The 21928-nt window shown below is 42.0% G+C and overlaps 1 protein-coding gene across 1 annotated transcript in view; it reads right to left on the bottom strand.

The window, feature by feature from the left end:
* The window catches only part of CDH23 (cadherin related 23), a 375943-nt gene that overhangs the window by 207938 nt on the left and 146077 nt on the right, over window positions 1–21928 (bottom strand). The window contains exons 9-10 of the mRNA XM_077930519.1: window positions 20779–20891; window positions 16642–16830 (exon numbers count right to left, since the gene is read on the bottom strand). Of these exons, the coding sequence (XP_077786645.1) occupies window positions 16642–16830; window positions 20779–20891 (302 nt within the window). The remainder of the gene's footprint in view (window positions 1–16641; window positions 16831–20778; window positions 20892–21928) is intronic.

Here is a 21928-nt window from a genome sequence, read left to right as displayed (position 1 = left end):
AGTCAGTCTTGTTGGAAGGAGGGACCAATTAAATGCACGAAGGGGCACTAATAGCAAAAGCTGGCTGAGCGTGACAGCTGAGAAGCGGGTGACATGGCTAGAGAATCCCCCTTTCCATTTCTGCCTCCCTCCTCCCAACCAAATCCAACAATAAATATCCTAGAATGCAGCGGAAAAGAGCTAAAATAATATTGGTATTTATACAGTAGCCAGAGGTGAGGGTGATACAGACAGACAGGTTTAAGAAGACCAGGTTCCTATTCCAAAGATCTGGCAACTTGAGGAAGCCAAAAAAGTATCGCATTGAAATCTAAACTGAAAAGTAAACAGTGGTGAATAGGGTTTTGTTCTCCAGGTAGCACGTGCAACATGAAAATAACCAGAATCTGCCGGCTCATGCTTCTGCTTATTGGAGAATGAAAAGTGTTCCCTTTCTTTTTCAAAATACAGGTGGGGAAAATGCCACACTCAGGACAGAAGTTCAAGATCAAATGTTCCTTTCTTCCATAGTTCTGAGGTGGAAGCTGTCTTCAGTTCTGGAATGAATAAAAGTAATTCATCCCAAAGATGGGATTATATTCTCTAATTTGCTAGAAACACCCTTTTTGAAGTTGTGATAACCATAGGCTGCACCAAACGAGGCAAATGTATCTATGCAATAGCATATAGTGAACATGTCAACAGATTTCTAGGGTACTTCCCTGCACACAGACTCAATCAAAGGCCAAGTCCTATCAATTGTAGAAGCTGCAGAACCTTTCAAGGACTGAGCTGCAAGAACACTTGAGGGCCTTGAAAGTCAGATGAATGAAATATTTACTTTAGTACCACAGAAGTAGAAATCCTGGAACCCAAAAAAAGAGGAACAAAAATTTAAACCTCCTAGAAACCTGGGCCATAGAAAGAATGAGGGCTCTCCTAACATTCATGATGTGCCATTCTTTCCACCCTAAATGATGGGGATTTAGAAAGAAGGCAAGACAATCTCCTCAAACCTATTAAATGAAATGCCCCATTTCTGTTTGCACAAATCTGCAGAGAATTTCTCTGTTTATTGAATAGTCATTCTGATGTATCTACAGGAAGGTTCTGTGATGTCACACCAAGCACATTTCCCAGTGCATTTTCCCAACATTTCAAAACTCCCATTGGTGAAAGTGGAAGTTTCCCTGTTCTGGTTTCATGGAGCCATGGGGCCGATTTAAACCTACATTATAACACATGGCTATTTATGACTTGTTGGATGAACAACATCTGGCTACTCTAAACAAATGGCTCTTTTCTATCTTTAGGCTTAATGATCAACAGTTGGCCACTTACGGTCAGAGTTGCTATACCAGGCCTCTGCTGTATATGCACTTCAAACTAATGCAAGTAAAAAATACAAAATCAGGTTTGTATTTCTTAAAAATCATATGCAAGAAACTTTTACATCTGGTAGGATTCATGCTCCATCACCCCACTCACAAATTATTTACATAAACCATGAAAAACTAGAATTTTGTACTGGCCTTATTTCTGCCGTAATTCTTCAGCCTGCTTGCTTTTTTCTTTATTTACTTATTTTAACAAATTAATATCCCACCCTTCCTCCCAAAGGAGCACAGTGTGGCGAACAACAAGTGATAAAATAACAAAACTTCTTAAAGATGATTCCAGTATAGGTGCAGACTAGGAAAAATCTCAGCTTAAAAATCTCTAGATAGAAGAGGAAGGTCTTCAGTAGGCACAAGAAAGACAACAGAAAAGGCACTTGTATAATATTCAAGGGGATGGAATTCCAAAGGGTGATACCACAAGGCTATAGGCCTGACACCTGCGTTATGAGGAATGGACCTCCCAACAATAGGCAAGATCTTTCAGATATTCTGGTCCCAAGTTGTACAGAACTTTATACAGCCAAACCAGCACCGTGAATTTAGCCCAGTACCTAATCAGCAGCTTTCAACCATGGGGTGTTGGTGATATTCTGCCCCAGGGAGCAACTAAGCTGCATTTTGCACCAGCTGCAGCTTCTGGACCAACCTCAAGGGCAGCCCCACAAACACCATATTGCAGTAATCTAACTTGGAGGTTACCAGCGTATAGACAACATTTCCTGTCTAGAAATGGCTAAAGCTACCAGCTGAAGTCACTTGAGCCTCTAGTAACGAAGATGGATCCAGGAGCACTTCCAGACTATGAAGTGCTCTTTTAGGGGGAGTGTGACCCCACTCAAAGCAGGCAAAGCTTATGACCCATGCAAATTGGCAAACCAGTAAACCTGTTAAGATGAGTGTTCCACCGCTGAAAAGATCACCTGGAAAATATCCTTTGGAAGCATGTCACAGCAAAATCTCCACCCATGTGCAATTGTTACGTATGCCATCAAAATAACCGCCTAATCTGAAGAAGCTCCTGGCAAAGGAGGACAGTAACCTCATGCAACTGATGCTGAAGGAGGCCTCAAGGACTTGGAGGACACAGTAGAGTGTCCCATGTGACCTGCCCCACATCTCCTAAGCTAGTCTGTGGCCCTCAGGTGTGAGGATGAAATAAGATTCTACTGCCAGTTGACTTCTGCACATGGAATGGGAGGTGGTCGCAATGCTGGCCTTTGCCTCAGGCAGCAAAATGTCTTGGGCAGCCCTGAAAAACAGTGTTGGCCGGTGCTTGCTGTCAGGAGGCACAACTGCACTGATTCGCCAGATAGGTAAGCTGGGTAAAATAAAGGCAGGCAGGATTGGAGAAAGAAGACATGTGCGCACTTGATAAGGAAGTAAGCAGGTACAGGCAGGTTGATAGGACTTTGGTGTTTACTTAAGAGACAAATTGCTCAATCTGGGAAGCCGGACTGGAGCCTGAGGTTTTGTAAGGCACGGCAAAGCCTCACTGCCTCATTATGTCCTCTGACAATTGCTGAGTAGGCAATTTGCAGTACTTCCTTCTAAACAGCTGCAGTGATGGAGAAGGCAGAAGCTCCCTCTTCTGGGAAGCTGCCATGGTGGCACAAAGGGCTATACAAAACTAGCACCTTACAGACCCGGCAGGGATTTGTCTGTGCCTCTATTGCAGTTATTAGAGTCCAAGTAATATGTAACTTTTGCATAAGGCGTTGTCACAGGCTCAGCTACAGAAATAAGGTGAGAAAGCCACAGAAATGTCTTCACCACTCTTTAGCTGGGATGGATCTCTCATGTTCCATCATTGCTCTGGGAGCAGGTGCCTTTCATCACGGTAAGCCGCTGTCGATTTTCTTGGACCCCAAGAGGATAATTTTTTTGTTGGGGTGGGGGGAAGGAGGCGTGATAATGTTGAACATCAAAAGAAGCCCCCAGCATGTGCGGAAAGGAGCAGGGTTATTTAATTCCCTTCCAGCTGGGAAAACAGATCAGCCTGTTGATATTTGCCATCCCTAATTACTAACTACTTCAGTGCCTCAGCTTCCCCGTGTGAAGTCTTGAGAAGTGGAATTCATCTGCCCGTTGGGAGAAGTGCTGTATTTTTCTCTGTTATTTATTTCATCTTTTTTTTATTGTTGATTCTCCCCCATGCTGCTTTCTTTGCTCCTAGTTTACCGAAGCCTTTGAACCCCCTGCAGATGGCTGAGAGCAAATCTGAATATTCAAATTGTTATCAGCTGCCCACCAGAAGGGACTGGCTTAGCCTGGATCACAACTATCTCCCCCTGTCACACACTGGCCTACAGGAAAAGGTGGGGAGATTCTGGAAGATTTTCCATATTGTTTTATAACGAAAGGACTGGCCACCCCACAGAGACAGACGGGACACACACACACATCCTGGTTCTACCTGGGAAATTATTTGAGGCATACGAAATGAAGAGCAAGAGAAAATAAAAAGGCAGAATCAGTATAAAATGTGTAAAAAACACTTGAAGGGGGATATAGAAAACCTCCCTGTTTTCCCCCACTGTGATTCCTACATATTCCCAGACTGGCATTGCTACACTGGGACACTTACCCCCCCCCCCTCTCTCTTTTTTCTTTTTGTAAAGCAAAACCAAATAATTGCTATGCACAGTTGCAGGTATAACAGCATCTACACATCACGTTCCCCACTCGATAGCAAATGCAACACTATAAAGTGTCGGGAGATTTGAATCATTGCTGTGCATCACATGCATAATTAGTTTAATTGTGCAGCAACTTGGGCAATTAAAATGCCACTTTTAAAACGAATCCGACAGTGATGATGCAGTTTCCGCTTCCGCAGTGGAAATCAGAGATGCAAGGCATCCCTCCACTTGCAAACAGAATAGTTTTGTTAACAACAACAACAACAACTTTATTATTTGTACCCCGCCCATCTGACTGGGCCACTCTGGGCAACTTCCAGAATATACAAAAACAGATCTCATTCAGATAGATAGATAGATAGATAGATAGATAGATAGATAGATAGATATCGATTCCATTTAATCTAGGCTTCATCCATATCTGGCTTATAAACTAAGCATGTGAGGCTGTGATTTTACATGCCTTTCTTTCCTATTCTTCTCCTTCAACCAGGCTGCAATGCATCTGCCATTCTACAGGACTGCACTTTCCCTCTGTGAAAAGCACAAATGCTTCACTGCTCTTTCTTGTGAGGAAAACAAAACCAAGGCCAGCAGCAGCCCAACGCCCAGGAACAACCATAAAAATAATAAACCAAACTTCACAGGCCAACACTTCATGGGAAACCCTACAATAATATATGAACCTGACATACCTGCCCAAGAAGGAACAGTTCTCTTTAAAAGCCAGGAACTCGTCTTGGATTGAAAGCTGCCATTTCGAAACATTTATATTATGGATTTATATTAAGGACTCCAACACAAGTTTCGTCTGTGATGGTGAACTTATAAAAAAAGTGGGTGTTGCTATACAGGTCAAAGGCCTGGAAACGATGCCTTATTAGGAACGGCTAAGGGAGCTGGGCATGTTTAGCCCGGAGAAGAGGAGGTTAAGGGGTGATATGATATGATAGCCATGTTCAAATATATAAAAGGATGTCATATAGAGGAGGGAGAAAGGTTGTTTTCTGCTGCTCCAGAGAAGCAGACACGGAGCAATGGACCCAAACTACAAGAAAGAAGATTCCACCTAAACATTAGGAAGAACTTCCTGACAGTAAGAGCTGTTCGACAGTGGAATTTGCTGCCAAGGAGTGTGGTGGAATCTCCTTCTTTGGAGATCTTTAAGCAGAGGCTTGACAACCCTATGTCAGGAGTGCTCTGATGGTGTTTCCTGCTTGGCAGGGGGTTGGACTCGATGGCCCTTGTGGTCTATTCCAACTCTATGATTCTATGATTCTATTCTATAGCTTCAACTGTCTTGTAAGTCACACTCTGTACAGTCACAGCCAGCACCAGCTGCTTCAGGTGGCCATCTCACTCTGCCTAATGGTAGAGCTGGAAGATAACAATTCAGTGCACCACCATATATGTTCATTTACCTATGTGTGGAAGCACAAAGCTCCTCACTTCTCTCCTTGATGAGCGTGTGCCATTCTATTTTGGGGAACAGTATGCTCCTCCATAACTGCTTTACCCCCATTTAATCCTATCTTCTTTGCATCCAGCCCCAGCTGCATGGGAATAGATGTGTGTTGAGTCACAAGCCCAAATGACTTGCACATGCGAGAAGTAGCGATTGATATGGGAGGTGGACAGCAGCCTCCCACTCAAGGGAACGGTCCAGCTTGCTGCAGCGTATGCACACTTGTGCATCATTCAGAGGCAAGTGGGAAGAGGTAAGAATGCTTTGCACATGGGCAGCTGTACCCAGTGCTGGTGCCAAGCTATTCTGTGCCTTAGGCAAAGCTAACTACTTGCACACACCCACACCCCTGCCCAAAATGGCTAACTTTAATTTTCAAAAACGAATCTCTTGTAGAAATGATAAAAAATATTCAAAATAAAAAATAAAAGCAAAATATTATCAGAAATTTATAAGCTATAACGAAAGCTCATCTATAAAATGGTGCTCCTCAAAGGTGATCACGGCACCTCTCTGAGGACTGTGCCTAGTTGCCCTAACGATAGCACCGGCCCTAGCTGTTCCCATGAAGAGACTGATAACACCCATTTTTTCTGCAGCCCCATGAGCAATAATGCCCAGCGTGAGTATGCAGATAGTGATTAATAAATTGAAATTAACCCCAGTAAAAATGTGGTGATAATAAATTCACAAATACCTGCAATAAAGGTTATGATATAAGGTTAAGGATCATGGGCATAGCCGGGGGGGGGGACTGCCCCCCAAATCAAGTAAATCAATAAAAATATTTAACTAGCTGAGGTTCAGCGCCTACTAAAGAAGGCAAGGCCCGTCTCCAGCAGAAGGGGAACTCAGCACAGACAGCTAGATGGTGCCCTGGGGTTGTCTGTTGCCAAAGCAACATTTGAGTCTGGTTACGTGGAGCTATCCAAGGTGCTACCTGGAGCTTAAGTTTGTGTTGCCAGAACCAGAATTTAGCCCTAAGTTATTCTGACTTGAATAGAAATTGAATTCTGCTTGCTTTGCTTCTCTGGCTGGCCTTGCCAGAACAGGAACTCTTGCCTGAGACCACCTGGGACAGAACACTGTCTAATTTTCCATGTGTGGTGTCAGAAAATCTTAAGTGTATAGACTTCCTGTGATTTAACACTCTATTCTTTGATTCATTTAATTGAAGCACAATCAAGTGACCACATACAGAGCTGGGGAAAATAAAAGAAACCATCTTTCTATCTAAAAAAGGTATGGGGAGGTGGGTTGTAAGCTAACAAAGAACAGATTAGAAGACCATTTTCGTACACTTTATTACAGAAGCAGCATTTTAGACTTTGAGATGATTGACTAGTGATTTTCCCACCATTTGTTCAATAACAAAGAAGCTGTGATTAGCTTAAGGACGGTCCCTGTTGTTCAAGAGGAAGACAAGGGAAGTTTTTCAAAGAGCAAGTACTCAGCCTCTGTCACAAATCTATGCAAGTGACTTTGTTGGCAAAGTGAACCACTTTGTTAATATAAGGGTTTCCACAATGAATTATAGACAAAATGCTACCTGTTTCCCTGGCATTGCATTATGCACCATCAGCACGTGGATCTTCTCAGGATGACTGTAAGAACCTTGCTCAGGTGGGTCTGCAGCCAGCCAGTTGTGTTCCAGTTCAATGGAATGCAAAACTATAATTTTGGCCACAGCTTTTTCTTTTACAAAACTGTCTTGGGTCTACTTGATGACCACAAGGCTCTTGTGACTATTCTGTTTTTGACATTATGTAGCTGAAATGATTATGTGGCTCAAACTGCTATCTAATATACCAGATTCTTCACTTCAAGGACATGTTGGCTTAGCCTGTATGGAGATAACTTTCTCTTGGGTCAAAGGATGACAACGTTTTCCAAGCCGAATATCAAAGATTCAAATGCAGCAAATTTTGGGACCCTAATCAAAGCAGAATTCTCTTTGTTGCTGTTACCACAAAGGTAAGCAGCGACTGCCAGTGATAGATGGCTGGGAATCAGCATTAGAGCTGAGCCAAAATATGAAGACAACAAACGTATTTGCCCTACGTGGCATATATCTCACACAAAGCATTTTTTCCCACTCACTTGCAAAAGGATATGTACCGTATTTTTCACTCTATAGGACAAACTTTTTCCGCTCCAAAAATTAAGGGGAAATGTGTGTGCATCCTATGGAGCGAATGCAGGCTCCTTGGCTTCAGCGATAGCAACGTGAAGCCTCCGAAGCGCAGAGGGAGCACTCCCTCCACACTCCGGAGGCTTCACGTTGCTTTCGCTGGAGCCTGGACAGCGAGAGGGGTCGGCTTTGGGTTCCTTTTGCTGAAGCCAGGAGAGCAAGACTCTCCTGGCTTCAGCAGAGAGGGAGAGCTGCACAGCACCCCTTCAGCGAAGTGGGAGGAGAAATGGAAGGGGCTCCATTTCTCCTGCCGCTTCGCTGAAGGGGTGCTGAGCAGAGAGGGGGAGAATTTTTTTTTCTTGTTCTCCCTCTCTAAAACAAGATGCGTCCTATGGTCGGGTGCGTCCTATAGAGCAAAAAAGTACGGTGTTTCTTTGCCATTTGGCAGCTGGGTGGGGTGCAATGGGAACATGGGGACATTGCTGAGGGAAATAGGGCAGTGCCCCCTCATCCAAACCAAACCAAATCAAACTTAGTTGACTATGTGGGGCAGAACACAGATGGCAATGAGCATTCAAGTGATTGTCCAAACCTGCATGTACCATTTAGCATGGGATGATTGGAAACTGAGGCTGACACAGCGTCAAAGGATCATCTGAATAGGCTCAACCGCCTTTCACACATCAAATGCATCTAGAGTCCAAGCAAGTTCTATCTTCATTGTCTATCCCTCCTTTTCTTGTGTTGAGATTTTCTCTTGTGCTCAGCTATTCCCTCCCTCCTTCCTGCTTTCCTGAGGCTATCTGCTGAATTCCACACACGCATGCACAGACAGGGATCAATCCGAGGCTGACTCGCCTTCAGCTTATCTCTGCTCCAAATGATTGATTTTCCCTCTTTAAGGGTAATTTGCTGGTGAATTCCATGTATTGCAAAAACCCCTGTGAAATCTAATTCATTCCGATTGGCAGCTAGCACTTTTGGGAAAGAATACTACAGAGTTGTCCATTATTCTTTACGGTTATGATCCATGTAATGCATTTATATTGCATATGTGTGAATTTTAATGCACACACACACACACACACACGGAGATATGCACTCATATATATAAAATAATCTTCATGTCAAGACAGTAATTAAACTGATTATATGATGGAGAGCTCAAAGGCTTGCCACTATTTTGTGACACTTTGTTTGCTCCTAATAAAGATATTGTCCAACTGTGAATTTTGGAGTGGCTGGCTGTGATGTAACTTAAATCTTAATACTAACAAACACAGTTTGCATAAATACAATTCTGACTCACCACAGAAATCTCTTTTCCCCAGTCTGAGGAATGTAAAAAATGGGAGAAGGAAAAAGAGGAGAACTCCCTTGGCCCCTCCAGTCTTCCAGAGATGTGCCCTGCCTTGAAATGTACTGGGAAATGGTATGACCATTCATCATTCTGGTTGGGCCTGATGGGAGTAGGAATCCAACAACATATGGGGGTGCCACAGGCTCTTCACCCCTATATTCAGGCTGTGAAATTTTGGACAAGGGGCCTGATTTCTGGCTTTTCAGTTTGGGACATGATCTTGTTTCTGTAAAGGAAGTCTCATAGCAAATAACGCAACTATTTGCATTATAGCAGTCTCATTAAAGTTCCCAATGTACAGAATGATTGGATATGGAATCAAGCCATTGTGGTGCAATGAATGGAGCTCAAATCCCTGTCAAGCTATGATGGAACTCTGCGGGTGCCCTTAAGCGACCACTGTTTCTTAGCCTAATCTACCTCATGGAGGTTTTGCCAGAATAAAATAAAATGACCCCATTTCTGCTGCCCTGTGCTCCACAGTGAAAGGAGAGATATGCATGTCAGCATATTCCTTCCTCTAAGGTATTCAGGCCAGTTGTTCTCTCCCAGGTTAATCTACCTCACAGGGTTAGTGTAATGCTAAAAGGTAAAGGGTTGTTTGTCACAACCCTTACCACCTTGGAGCAAGGAGATTATAATAAACAAATGTATACATCAACATCTCATCACTTGATGGAATGTCAATATGGTCATTTACTTATTACATTTTTTAAAAAAGCCTACCCTTTCCCCGAGGAGTTAAGCGTTGTGGCAAATGCTTGATTCTACTTACTCTTGCAATAACTCTGTGAGATAGGTTAGCTTTGAATGTGTGTGACTGGCCCAAGATCACTGAGCAAGTTTCAAGACTGAGCAGAAAGTTGAGACCAGATCTCCCTGGTCATTTCCCACAACTTATGTAAAATGCTTCACATTTAAAATACATATAACATTTAAGTGTCATCAGCACCAACAGCAAAAAAAGCCAAACTTTTCAACATCACATTGCCCAGTTTTCCTAGCAAATCAACTGGGGACAGGAATGTAATTCTGAACTGCCCACACTTTAATGTGGCAGAGGCAAAATAATTATCCCACTATATGGCTTTGTGACAGGAGACTATAGCTGAACTCTTGTGTTCAGTTATTGGCCATTTCTCTGACATAAATGTGTCAACACAAGTCATGGGATTCAGAGAATGACAACAGTCTATAAGAGACTACAGTAGTGAGGAAGGATCAAAACAACTTATATGCATGTATATCATGACTAAACTTCAGTATTAATTCATTTCAAAGTTAAAAAATTGTACCTCCATTTTACAGAAGGAAAAACATTTCTAAAAGAGCATATTTTGTTTTCCCTAAAGCTGTTGCTAAAAACAACTAAAACTTGTCTTGATCTCAATTGTCTTTCCATATATTTATTTAGTTGCTTTCCCTGGTGAATTGAACAATTCCCTTTCTGCCCTTAAACAAATGAACTAGGCCAGCTCCTGCATGAATGCTGAAATACTATGATAGGTTCTGTCAGATATGTCCCTGTAAATCTGTGTGTCTTAAATTTTTCTCCCTTTCGCTGTCTTACTTATTGGATTGTTCTTCTAAAAAACCACTCCTCTAGCTGTCCACTGAATGAAACACAACTGTCCACTGAAAAATACAATGCTCTGTGGAAATGACAATGTGAAATGTTCGTTCCTTTCAGAAGCCATCACCTTGGTCTCATCATGGGATAGTTGTTCTCTCCATCTTCTCACTGTCAAAGTTCTGTTGTTGTCTCCCCATAAGTCATGTGGGCCCAAATATGGCACCAACATGTTTCACAACATGATTTTTGTACTCTGCAGCAGGTTTCTTTATACTCATGGAAAGGAGGTTTGTCGCACTCAGGGCTGCTAAAGCATGGCTTTTCCACAATTAGCAAGAAGCAGAATTGAAGCAGAGGTTCCACACAAGAACTCAGTACTATACTACCTACCAACACACTTTCCAGTAGTCAAGATCCTCCTTTGATCTTTACTCACAAGCAAGTCTGATTCTGTGAGGTTCCCAGCAATGTTAACTAACATGTTCCTTCTTGTAGGAACTGTTTAAATAATGGCACCCAAGTCCTTAAATGCCTTGACAGATCTTTACCTATCCACATTAGACAGGACTGTGTGTGAAAACGACGCTTTATTTTATTTTTAATCACCACAATCAGTTCTGGAAGGGTGGGGGAGACAACAGAGAAAACACTGAATGCATCAGGCCACAGCACTCTCAAAACCAGAGAAAGAGGAGACCCTCTAGACTCCAGAACAGCATGGAAAGTGCCAAAGGGGCGGCAGCAAAATATGATATTTTCTTTGACAAGAAGGGAATTGTATAATTTTACATTTCAGTCGTACCTCTGCTTATATATCCCTCTGGTTATGTAAACTTCGGGATATGTTAGCGGCAAACCCAGAAGTATCTTTCCGGGTTTTTGCTGCACGCACATGCGCAGAAGTGGTAGATCACTTCTGTGTATGCACAGAAGCGCTTTACCACCACATGCGTGTGTGCAGAAGTGGTCCCTCTGGTTGCAGAAACCTCGGGATCTGACTGGAGCTCCGGAACAGATCCTGTCCGCAACTGGACGTACCACTGTATATCACATGAAAAGCAAATGGATGGAAAACAATGTACATACACACACATTCTCTCTCTCTCTCTCTCTCTCTCTCTCTCTCTCTCTCTCACACACACACACACACACACACACACACACACACACACACACACAGTGTAAATTATCAACTTGACCAGTGGCAGCAATCCATTAATGGGAGAAGTTTGGTGCACATTTTAATGACAGTTCACCTAATTCATAGTTCTTCAAACAACATACCAACCAAAATGTAGCTATCCTTTGAAACTCACATATGTGATGCAGCTCCCCAACCAAAAACTGTGTACAAAATTTGTACAATTTGTATTAAAAATTATTGAGTTGATCAACATGGTTTTAAGTGATTACTCTAATTCTTTGACTCTGTGTGTGTGTGTGTGTGTGTGTGTGTGTGTGTTTTGTCTTAATCCTAAACAAATAAGGAATGGTGGTACTGTAGTTCTGGATCTCACTTGCAAGACAGTTGCCTCCGTTTTACATTTTGAGTGTCTTAGAAATTATTACTGTTTATATATTTATCATTGCTGGAAAAAATTGCTGGTGGGCTTTAACAGCCAAGTATTTCCATTCCTGAATGGCCAAAAGACCATTTTCCCTCATTACATTCAGGGACCATAGAGTCGATAGTACCAGCGTATAGTGAAAATATAGTTGCAAACATTGGGTTGGATCTAGACTTCAGTTCCTCCAGCAGGAGCATCTGAAGAAGAAGCTCTGCTTAGGGCTCATGGTCCTTGCCTCTCATTGCACCCCACAGCATCACCTCTAACACTTTCAGAACAGTATGAGGAGGTGATGATGTGGGTTGCAGAGGGAGTGAAAAACTGGCCAAGAGAAAAGAAAGTAGCCTCCTCGCTATCTCCGCTAGCAAGTTGGATTAACAGCCTTTCATGAGTAGAAGTCAAAGTCTGTGGTCTAAGTCCAAATTCAGCCCGCTGACTCCCTCCCACCCACCCCTACCTATTGGACAGGACAAATACTCTCTGCTAGAGCCCTCAGTCATTTGCTAAAATAACACAGGAGAAATAAGCACTATCAAAATCAGTTCAAAAAAACTGAAACTGTTTTTTAAAGTACACAAAAGCAAATGGGAAATGTGAGAAAAACAGGAAAAAGTAAATCAAACTATTCAGCCTAAATGGGTTTCCAATATGTTAAACATGTTTTCTTGAGATGTAGCACCAACGATAAAGTGGCAGGTAAAATGATCCTGCACCTTCCATAAAGGAAAGGTTCATTAGTATTCACTATACCGATATAGTTTCTGTTTTGGTGTGGCGGCTGGGGAGAGGCAGGGATGCTTTTCAGCAGAGTAAATAAATTATTTCAGCAAGAGTCTAAAAATGATTCTCATTTTCCCCAAGAGGCCTTTTCAGATGAGTAATCCTGCCATTCTATATGCATGCCCATTGTGAGCGCCTGCGTCATTCCCCCTTGCCAGCATCACAGCTTCACAAGTACTAATATCTATTTATGCCCCTGCTAGGAAGCAGCATCTATATGCTGACTGCAGCGCTTCTTTCAAATTCTTCCTTTCCAAAGCAATTGTCTCAGTTTTACATGTGCGTGGGGTTTTGTGTTGTTTTGCAACTCTTGAAAACTACATTTCCCAGATGCTTTGGGGAGTCTCTAAAGCAGCATTTGGTTCACCAGTAGAATATACTTTGATAAAAGATTCACCGTCTAACCAAAAGAAAGATCATCATAAGTGCTAAGAAGCTTAAGGTGGTGACACCTTAATGTTTTAATTCCTAAGTGATCCTTTAAAAAGGTAAAGGTACCCCTGACCATTAGGTCCAGTCGCAGACGACTCTGGGGTTGCGGCGCTCATCTCGCTCTATAGGCCGAGGGAGGCGTCGTTTGTCCGCAGACAGCTTCCAGGTCATGTGGCTAGCATGACTAAGCCACTTCTGGAGAACCAGAGCAGAACACGGAAACGCCGTTTACCTTCCCACTGGAGCGGTACCTATTTATCTACTTGCACTTTGATGTGCTTTCGAACTGCTAGGTGGGCAGGAACAGGGACCGAGCAACAGGAGCTCACCCCATCGCGGGGATTCAAACTGCTGGCCTTCTGATCGGCAAGTCCTAGGCTCTATGGTTTAGACCACATCGCCACACACCCCATCATTTTGATTGTGGGAGGCCATGAGCACCCAATGCTGTGAAAATAATGACTTTGCATATTTTAATATATGAAAATGATTCTTCCCCACCATAAAATATGCAAAGAATGTGAACTTTCTTAAGAGAAAGTGTGCAGGACTGCCACAGAAAAAATGCTGATCTGCCATTCTTTTGTAGCAAATGAGCATTCACCACTTTCCTTGCAGCAAAATGTACATTATTAAAAAAGAAAACAAAAATTCCACGATGTTTTATCTAGCTATAGTTAAATAAGTAAAGCTGCAGGGTAAATTAAATTAACCCTCCAGGAGCAAATACACAGGAAATGTCTGTCATATTTTTTCTAGTAAATACTGATGGAAGATAGCATATGATACCAAAGCAGAAAAGGTTCTCCTTTTGAGATATCTCCATGAGATTTCAACAGTCCTTTAAAGCAGATATTGTAGATTGTGTCATGGTCATAGGGTTGAATGTAGCACAGGAAATGAGACATGAATTGTGCGTGAGCCAAATATGTGGAGTAATTGAAGAGCATAACTCCAGGGCTTTGGGAGGGGGAGAAGTAATGGAATTCCTAAGTGAAATGGCCCATTGCTGTAATAAATACAAGCTATTTTAATGGCTCCAGAGGAAAAGCCCATGATATTGCAGGCAAGTTTTACTGGGGGAATCCTCAGGCAGTGAAAGACGTGTGTTTGTGATAGGGAGATCACATATGTGAAGGTCTTAGGTCCAATCACAGAGAAAACAGTGTTTCTGGGAAGTTCCAAGAAGAGAAATTGGCAGTGAGAAGAAACCTAAAGAACGGAGCCATCTGGAGAGACAGAGATAAGGCTTTACAACCCAATACCTGGAAACAGGTGTAATTGGCCAACTTCCATGTTAATATAAGTGCGACCAAGAAGTGGATCCCACCCATCACATCATACATTCCATTGTGCCCTTACAGCGTTAACATCTGTACAGAGGAGGACTCTGTGTGTGCAGTTGTACACAGGAAGGCTTCCATGGAAAGAATTAAAGTTCCTGGTTCCATGGAAGACTTTATATATATATACACACACACATATGCAAAGGCTCCCTTCCTACAGACATTCACACTGTAGGTGCAGACATCAGGGGAATATCTGGGCTGCTCAGCATGACTCCAATCCTTGTTAGTGACACAAAAGCTACTTACATCTGAACGAGGCTACTGTCATCATAAAACCCAGGAGTGTCACAATGCTGAACAAAAACAGTTGTCGCATTTCTATTGGACCCAAATATTGCGGTATGAAAGAGAAAGGCCACCTCTCTACTTAAGGAAGAGATGACAAATATCTAGTTATGTGCTAGTATTCTTTTCTGTCTCACTCTCCTCACCTAATTTTCTTGGAAATAGTTAATGCTCTACTTTGACAATTCCAAAGTTCTTAGCTAGAGAATGAGGTAATGTCAGTGTGAGCACCACAGATGAAATTCTAAGCTCCTTGGTGTCAGCCAGAATTTCTAATTCTTGTAGATACATTTGAATGTAAATAGCCATTTTATGCATTCAAGATAAAAATGAACCCAAGGAAGAATTCTGATGAAACAACCCAAGCTTTCAATTCCATAGACTGGTGATTGTCACCAGGAAAGGGAGGGGAATCTCAATTTATAAACACAACTTGAGAAAGGAAGAAATTCATTTGCACAAAAATGGCAACTGTGCTTGCTAGAACTCATCAGCTACATTGTCCTCATCTTACAGAAGGAAATAATACTCTATGGGCTGAGAAGATGCAAGTTTCGAAAAATACTCAAACTGTTCTCCACATTTCATGGTTATCTTGCACAGTTTGCCCCAGTTAATATTGGCACATTTTGCCATTCCTCTCCTTGCAGTGAAGGATTATTTAGTATTATATAGTTGATTGCAATTAAGATGGCAAATAGTTAAAATGCAGGAATGCAACCTACAGTAGGCAAATAGCATAATAAATTATGGGTTATAACATGGCTGTCCAACTTTAATTAAGGTTTCAGAAAAAATAAATACATAAACACATAAATAACTACCAACAAAAAAATAAAAAATAAAAAATGGGATAGATATAAAACTGGATGGGGCATCCTTTTTCATAAATGTGAAGACTATTTTGTACATATAAACAACAGAGTTAACACGAATTACATGTGTATTGCTTACCCAAGGTGATGGTACATATACAGTAAAACTGAACATAGCAACAAGAATTTTTCCGAGTCACAATTTCAGTCTAATGTACAATGCAGTACAGTGGTACCTCAGGTTAAGTACTTAATTTGTCCCGGAGGTCCGTTCTTAACCTGAAACTGTTCTTAACCTGAAGCACCACTTTAGCTAATGAGGCCTCCCGCTGCTGCCACGCCACCGGAGCACGATTTCTGTTCTCATCCTGAAGCAAAGTTCTTAACCTGAAGCAATATTTCTGGATTAGCAGAGTCTGTAACCTGAAGCGTATGTAACCTGAAGCATATGTAACCCGAAGTACCACTGTACATGCCTTTGTAAAAATTGACTGACGTTCAGCCTTAAAAAGCAATGCAATATTTCTAATTTTAACTATATGTATGAGCAGTGATGTGAGATGCTGTACATATTCATAGCTAATGAACGATGCCATGGATGTTAGAAAAATATGGACTTTGTGTATTCATCCTTTTAAAAGCTGGTTTTCTACTTATTGTTTCTATGGTCCTTGTAACTTGTTATGTTGATAATACAGATATGGAAGTACTAAGGTGGCTAAAGAGTCCTTATCCAATTCTAATGTAAAATAAAAATAAACCAAGAATACCAGGAACAAACTTAAGAAGGCAGATTTTTTTCATATATATATAAAAATCTCAGTAGAAGAGGTATTTAATCTTGTTTTGTTTTCCCATGTCTTACCTCGTCTTTATCCTGCACTTGGATGAAAAGAGGAAGAGCAAAGCCCACCTGGGCCAGTTCAGGAATAGCCACACTATACTCTGAACTGTTGAACTCAGGGGCATTGTCATTTATGTCAATGACAAGAATGTTGAAGGTGGTCACCACTGAGGCATTGGAAGGTGTGCGGTCATCGTTTAGTTCTGTCCCCTGTAGGAAGGGAAATTGGAAAAGGGAAACACTGTTATTTGGGGATTTTTGCATGTTGTTTATCCAGCATGTGACTATGTTGAGAACCACACCTTGAAGGATTAAAATAAATAAATACAATCTTATAAACACAGAGAGAAAGAAAATCCATTTTTCTTAAAACAAGGGAAAAGGAATGGGAATTTACCCTGAGCAGTAGGAAAGCAACTGATATTAGTGCGCAAAGAAGCACAAGGTGAAACTAGTTCAGCAGTACCCAGATGCACACCCACCCACCCACATTTTACTCCATGAAGATTTTCCATTTAAAAAAGAAGCATGGGATAAAAGCCAGAGAGCTCCATGCCTAATTTAATTTGGCTTGAAAAGTCAAGATTCTGCAAACAATCTTTTTTTGGGGGGAGGGGGATCAATGTAAATGAAAGCACACAGGTCTTTATTTATTTTGTTGTGAACTTTGCTGCTGCTTTAAGATAGCTGCATCAGCTTGCTATTTTGGTCCTAGGAACCACTTCATATTTTGTAATTTATTTTGTTTATTTTGTTTTAATTGTGTTTTGTGCACCTCAGTAAAAAGGAAAGATTGATAAACAACAATTTTCTGACCTCTAGGCCTACTTTGGCCTAGCTCAGTAAGCGGCATGGGAGGGAAGGGGAGAGGCTGGAGGATTGATTTTGGAGATGTATTTGCAGCTATGTATTGCAATATGGGGTGCTGTGAACAGGGCTATGCTCATGCATTGTGTGGAGCAGAACAGAATGCATTATCTGGTGCTAAAAAGGCAGGCAGTGAAGGCACTGAACACAGTGCAGGGAGTGAGACCATAATTGTCTGGGGGACATGAACCCACTTCTACTGCACTGGACTGCACCAATTTAATTGCCTTTCTTCACAGCAAAGTACTGGAAGAGGGGGGAATACAATCCCACATTGCATAGGGCAATTGGGCAACACAACACTATGTAGCCAATATGACTGGCCTTAAAGTAGGAATATAGGAAGCTGCCATAGAATGAATCAGATCATTGATTCATCTGGTTCAGAAGTGTCTACATTGACTGGCAGCACCTCCCCAGGATTTTAGAGGGGGGACATTTCCAGCCCTACCTGGATATGTCGGGGACTGGACCTGGGATACAACCTGCATGCAAAGCAGATGCTCTACCAATGAACTATACCATTTCCCCCATGTCCTCTCACTCAACATGATCTCATCTCACTGGATATAGGATCCCTGATTGGCTAGGAATATACATTGTGGGTGGGGGAGATAAAGAGGTGCCAAATGAAGAGGAACATGGTCACCATGAACATTTGGTGTTTAAGAGGAGCATTTCACTGATCCAAATTCCCTTTTAACTACCTGTGAGTTTTTGAAGGAGGCCATACTTCTCAGCCATGGTTTCATAACGTAGAGAAACTTATCTGTAGCATTTGAGCCAAATTATTCAGTGAAGACAATAAGGACCATTATTTATCTTCACCTATGTAGTAGCAGACAACCAGAGCCAGAGGACAAGATGAGACCAACCACAGGAAGCTGCCTTCTACTGAGTCAGACCATGTAACTCAGTACCATCTACAATGACTGGGAGAGGGTCTCCTGGAGTTGTGGACCAGGAGTTTTCCTCAGCCCTACCTGTAGAGGCTAGGAATGGAAAGCTGGGGCTTTCTGCATGCAGAACACGTGTCCTGCCACTGAGCTGCAGCTGCCAGTGCATTTCCTATAGCATTTTGGTGACAGAGAACTAGACTGCAAAGTCACATGAGTCTATTTAGTAGGGGTGAAGAAACTACAGCCTTTCCCCTATTTAAAAATAGATTCTGCCTTCACTTAGATTTTTCTTTAACTAAACAAAAACTGAACTAGGAGAAGAAGCAGGATTTCAGGGATAGAGATAATAGCATATTGACCATGTAGAATTCCACTGAAAGACCCTCAGCAGAGGTCAAGTGGAGTAATTGCATGCCAGTTTCCCTCCTTGACAAAGTACTGCCCTTCTAGGGGGAAGAAAGGGGATCAGTACTTCTTGGGAAACTGCCTGCCACCTCCCAATCAATGACCCCTCTAACAAATGGATTTTCTCCCCCATCCCCCACCCCTCCAGCCCAGTGGAATCCATACTACTAAATATGTTTCCAACCAGCTCGTTGGCTTGGTATTGATTTTAATTAAACACCTGTGATTGGTGCAGGGAGGGAGGGAGAAGTTCTCAGGTGCTGGAACATGGTTCTTCATGGCATTTGTTAACCAGGATGTTTTGCCCCTCTTCACTGTAATTTCTGCTCAGCATAGACAAGCTTGTGTAGGAAGGGTCTGATGAGCACCATGCCATCTCTACTAGTCATTGATAGCCTTATCCTCCATGAATCTGTCCAATTCCCCTTTTAAAGTCGACCAGTTTTGGTGACCATGCCCACACCTTGTGGTAGGGAATTCCTGAGTTTAACAATGCACTGGGTAAAGAAGCACAGCTTCTTGCCTGTCCTGAATCTCCTATCATTCAGCTTGATCAGGAACTCTTATTATCTAGTTCCAGCAGGCAGTTCCATAAAACGCATTTCTCCAGGAACTTCAACTCCATAGCATTACCCAATTTGCTACCTAGGGACACAGAGATATCTAACAAATGGCCCTAGGTTTATCTAAAATCTAATAGCACTGAGTAAGGAAAAGAATAAACAGAATTGGACAAAAACAGAGCACCTAACTGTTTTGGGAAACTTACTGAAAATGCATGCAACTTCTTTTTCACATGTCTACTCTTGTTACCACTCAGTTTTATACACGTTTGAAAACTCTTCACGTGGAATGGCTTATATTATTTCTCTCCTTCACCATGCACGTCCTATTATCTCTGTTGTCCATATGTACCACTCAAGTGTTTTTGAGTTGGAGTTGCGTCTGATTGTCAAAACCAAGCAATTCCAAGTTTGTTCTAAGGAATGTTCCCGGGCAGGAAAAAATATGCTTCATGATGGATCTTTGGAACCACCTGAATGTTGGAACCACTACATCATGTTGTAGCTGGAGAGCCAGTGTGGTGTAGTGGTTAAGAGCGGTAGTCTCGTAATCTGGGGAACCGGGTTCGCATCTCCGCTCCTCCAGATGCAGCTGCTGGGTGACCTTGGGCTAGTCACACTTTTCTGAAGTCTCTCAGCCCCACTCACCTCACAGAGTGTTTGTTGTGGGGGAGGAAGGGAAAGGAGAATGTTAGCTGCTTTGAGACTCTTTCGGGTAGTGATAAAGCGGGATATCAAATCCAAACTCTTTATCCAAACTCTTCTAGCTACTGATATGGTGCACATTTATTTGGACTGGATGAAGACCCATTGTCAACAGCAGGGATTTATGGATGATGAAAAATGGGTCCACTTCCTCTCAGTTGGAAATAGCATAATATGCCTCAATATCTAAATGCTTGAAGTTGGAGAAGAAAGTCGCCTGAGTCTACTGACAATGACTTGTCATGAAGCTATAATATAAAGGCAAAAATTCAATTTTTGTGTCAAAATTCAATAAATAAATGGGAGATTTAAGTTATGTGAATAAGTGAGGGAATGTGAATACTAAAACACTGATAGCAAGCATTCAGCTTCCACCAAAAGTATTTCAGTTTTGAAACTCCCCCAAAAATGTGTTTTCTTGACTACACATATCCCCAAGTAGAATGGCAATTATTTAGGTACAATTTCTCTCTCTCTTGGCACTCAATATTCAAAGCTATAAATTGAACAAAATTTCATGTGCCTGGGGAAATCCTCACCAATTCTAAGATTTGCACATATAAATTGCATTTCAAAACCCAAATTCTCCAAATTTATGCAGTTTCAGGTTAAACTGAAATCCCACTTTAGCTTTTGCTGCCACAACCGATGTTCCCTTCTTCTCCCTTGAAATATTCTGAAACACTTGCTCCAATACAGCCCATCTCTGAATCTCTCACCTTCACTGTAAGAATAAATCCAGCACTGTAGAAAGGATTTTCTCGGTCCAGTGGCCCATTCAGAGTTAAAGCACCACTGATGTAGTCCAGTGCAAATATACTGTTGGTGTTGCCTGACAATAAAATAAATTGAATCAGCACACATAAAACTCCTGTGCAGAAATGCATAAAAAAAGCTCGAGATTTAACATTTAGGTCAGAAACAAAACACAGTTGCAGATCAGAAAAGCAAAATGTTGTGCTGTTTGAAACCCCAGCCAGCGACAGATTTATGCCATGACTTGAAAACATTACTGAATGCATTTTAAAGACCAAACTCTATTTCTCATTGCCTCAATCTAACAAGATACAGGTTTGGAAACTGAGCTGCTGCTGCTCCTCCTCCTGATAGCATCACAAAAACTTCAGGCAGTGAAGGAGTTTCAAAGCGCTCCTGTTTAAATGGAAATGTATTCATGGCTTTTGTATACACATCACTTCTGCTACTGATTATGGATCTTTGGCAGGGCACAGAGACACACATCTGCAGTTCCCTTTAAGTATAAGGCTGGGTGTGGAGGGAGGGTAGTTTGCCGAAAGCATTCTTGACAGTATGTAGAGATGAGATCGGAAGGATGTGCAGGACACAGAGAGGAAATGGGATCCTTTCTCCTTCTCCTCCTTTGTAATGCACAACCTTAACTTCAAAAAGTGGGGGACACAAGATAAAGCAGGCTAGCAAACCTGTGGAGCAGGAAATCAAGGAGGTGAGACTGGGATGGGGGAAGAAGAGGTAGAGAAGTAGGAGTCCTGTTCTAATGTTTTACAGAAAACCCACCCAAAAGGGTGGAATTCCCCCAATTTCAAACTTAAACACTAACCTATTGCTCAGTCACCACAGGGATCAAACCTAGAGCCCTGTAGATCAGGCACTGATTGCCTACTGCTTGTACTGTTGAAAGTAAAAAAAAAAGAAAAGGGGAAAAAAGAGGATTATGTTATAAAGTTTTCTTTAAAAAAGAAGGTTAGAAATAGGGCAGGAAGTTTCTTGGGGATATCATGAGGACAAGTCAATCAGTTCTATGTACGGCTGGCTTCTGCGTGAAACTTGCACAAATGTTTCCTTCAGAACTCAGCCCTGGAGAAGAAAAGACATAGTGAAGAAGCTTTC

Source organism: Podarcis muralis, chromosome 6, assembly GCF_964188315.1.
Source record: "Podarcis muralis chromosome 6, rPodMur119.hap1.1, whole genome shotgun sequence".
NCBI lineage: Eukaryota > Metazoa > Chordata > Lepidosauria > Squamata > Lacertidae > Podarcis > Podarcis muralis.
The sequence above is the reverse complement of the archived record's forward strand: the minus strand, read 5'-3'. Positions and strand labels throughout refer to the sequence as shown.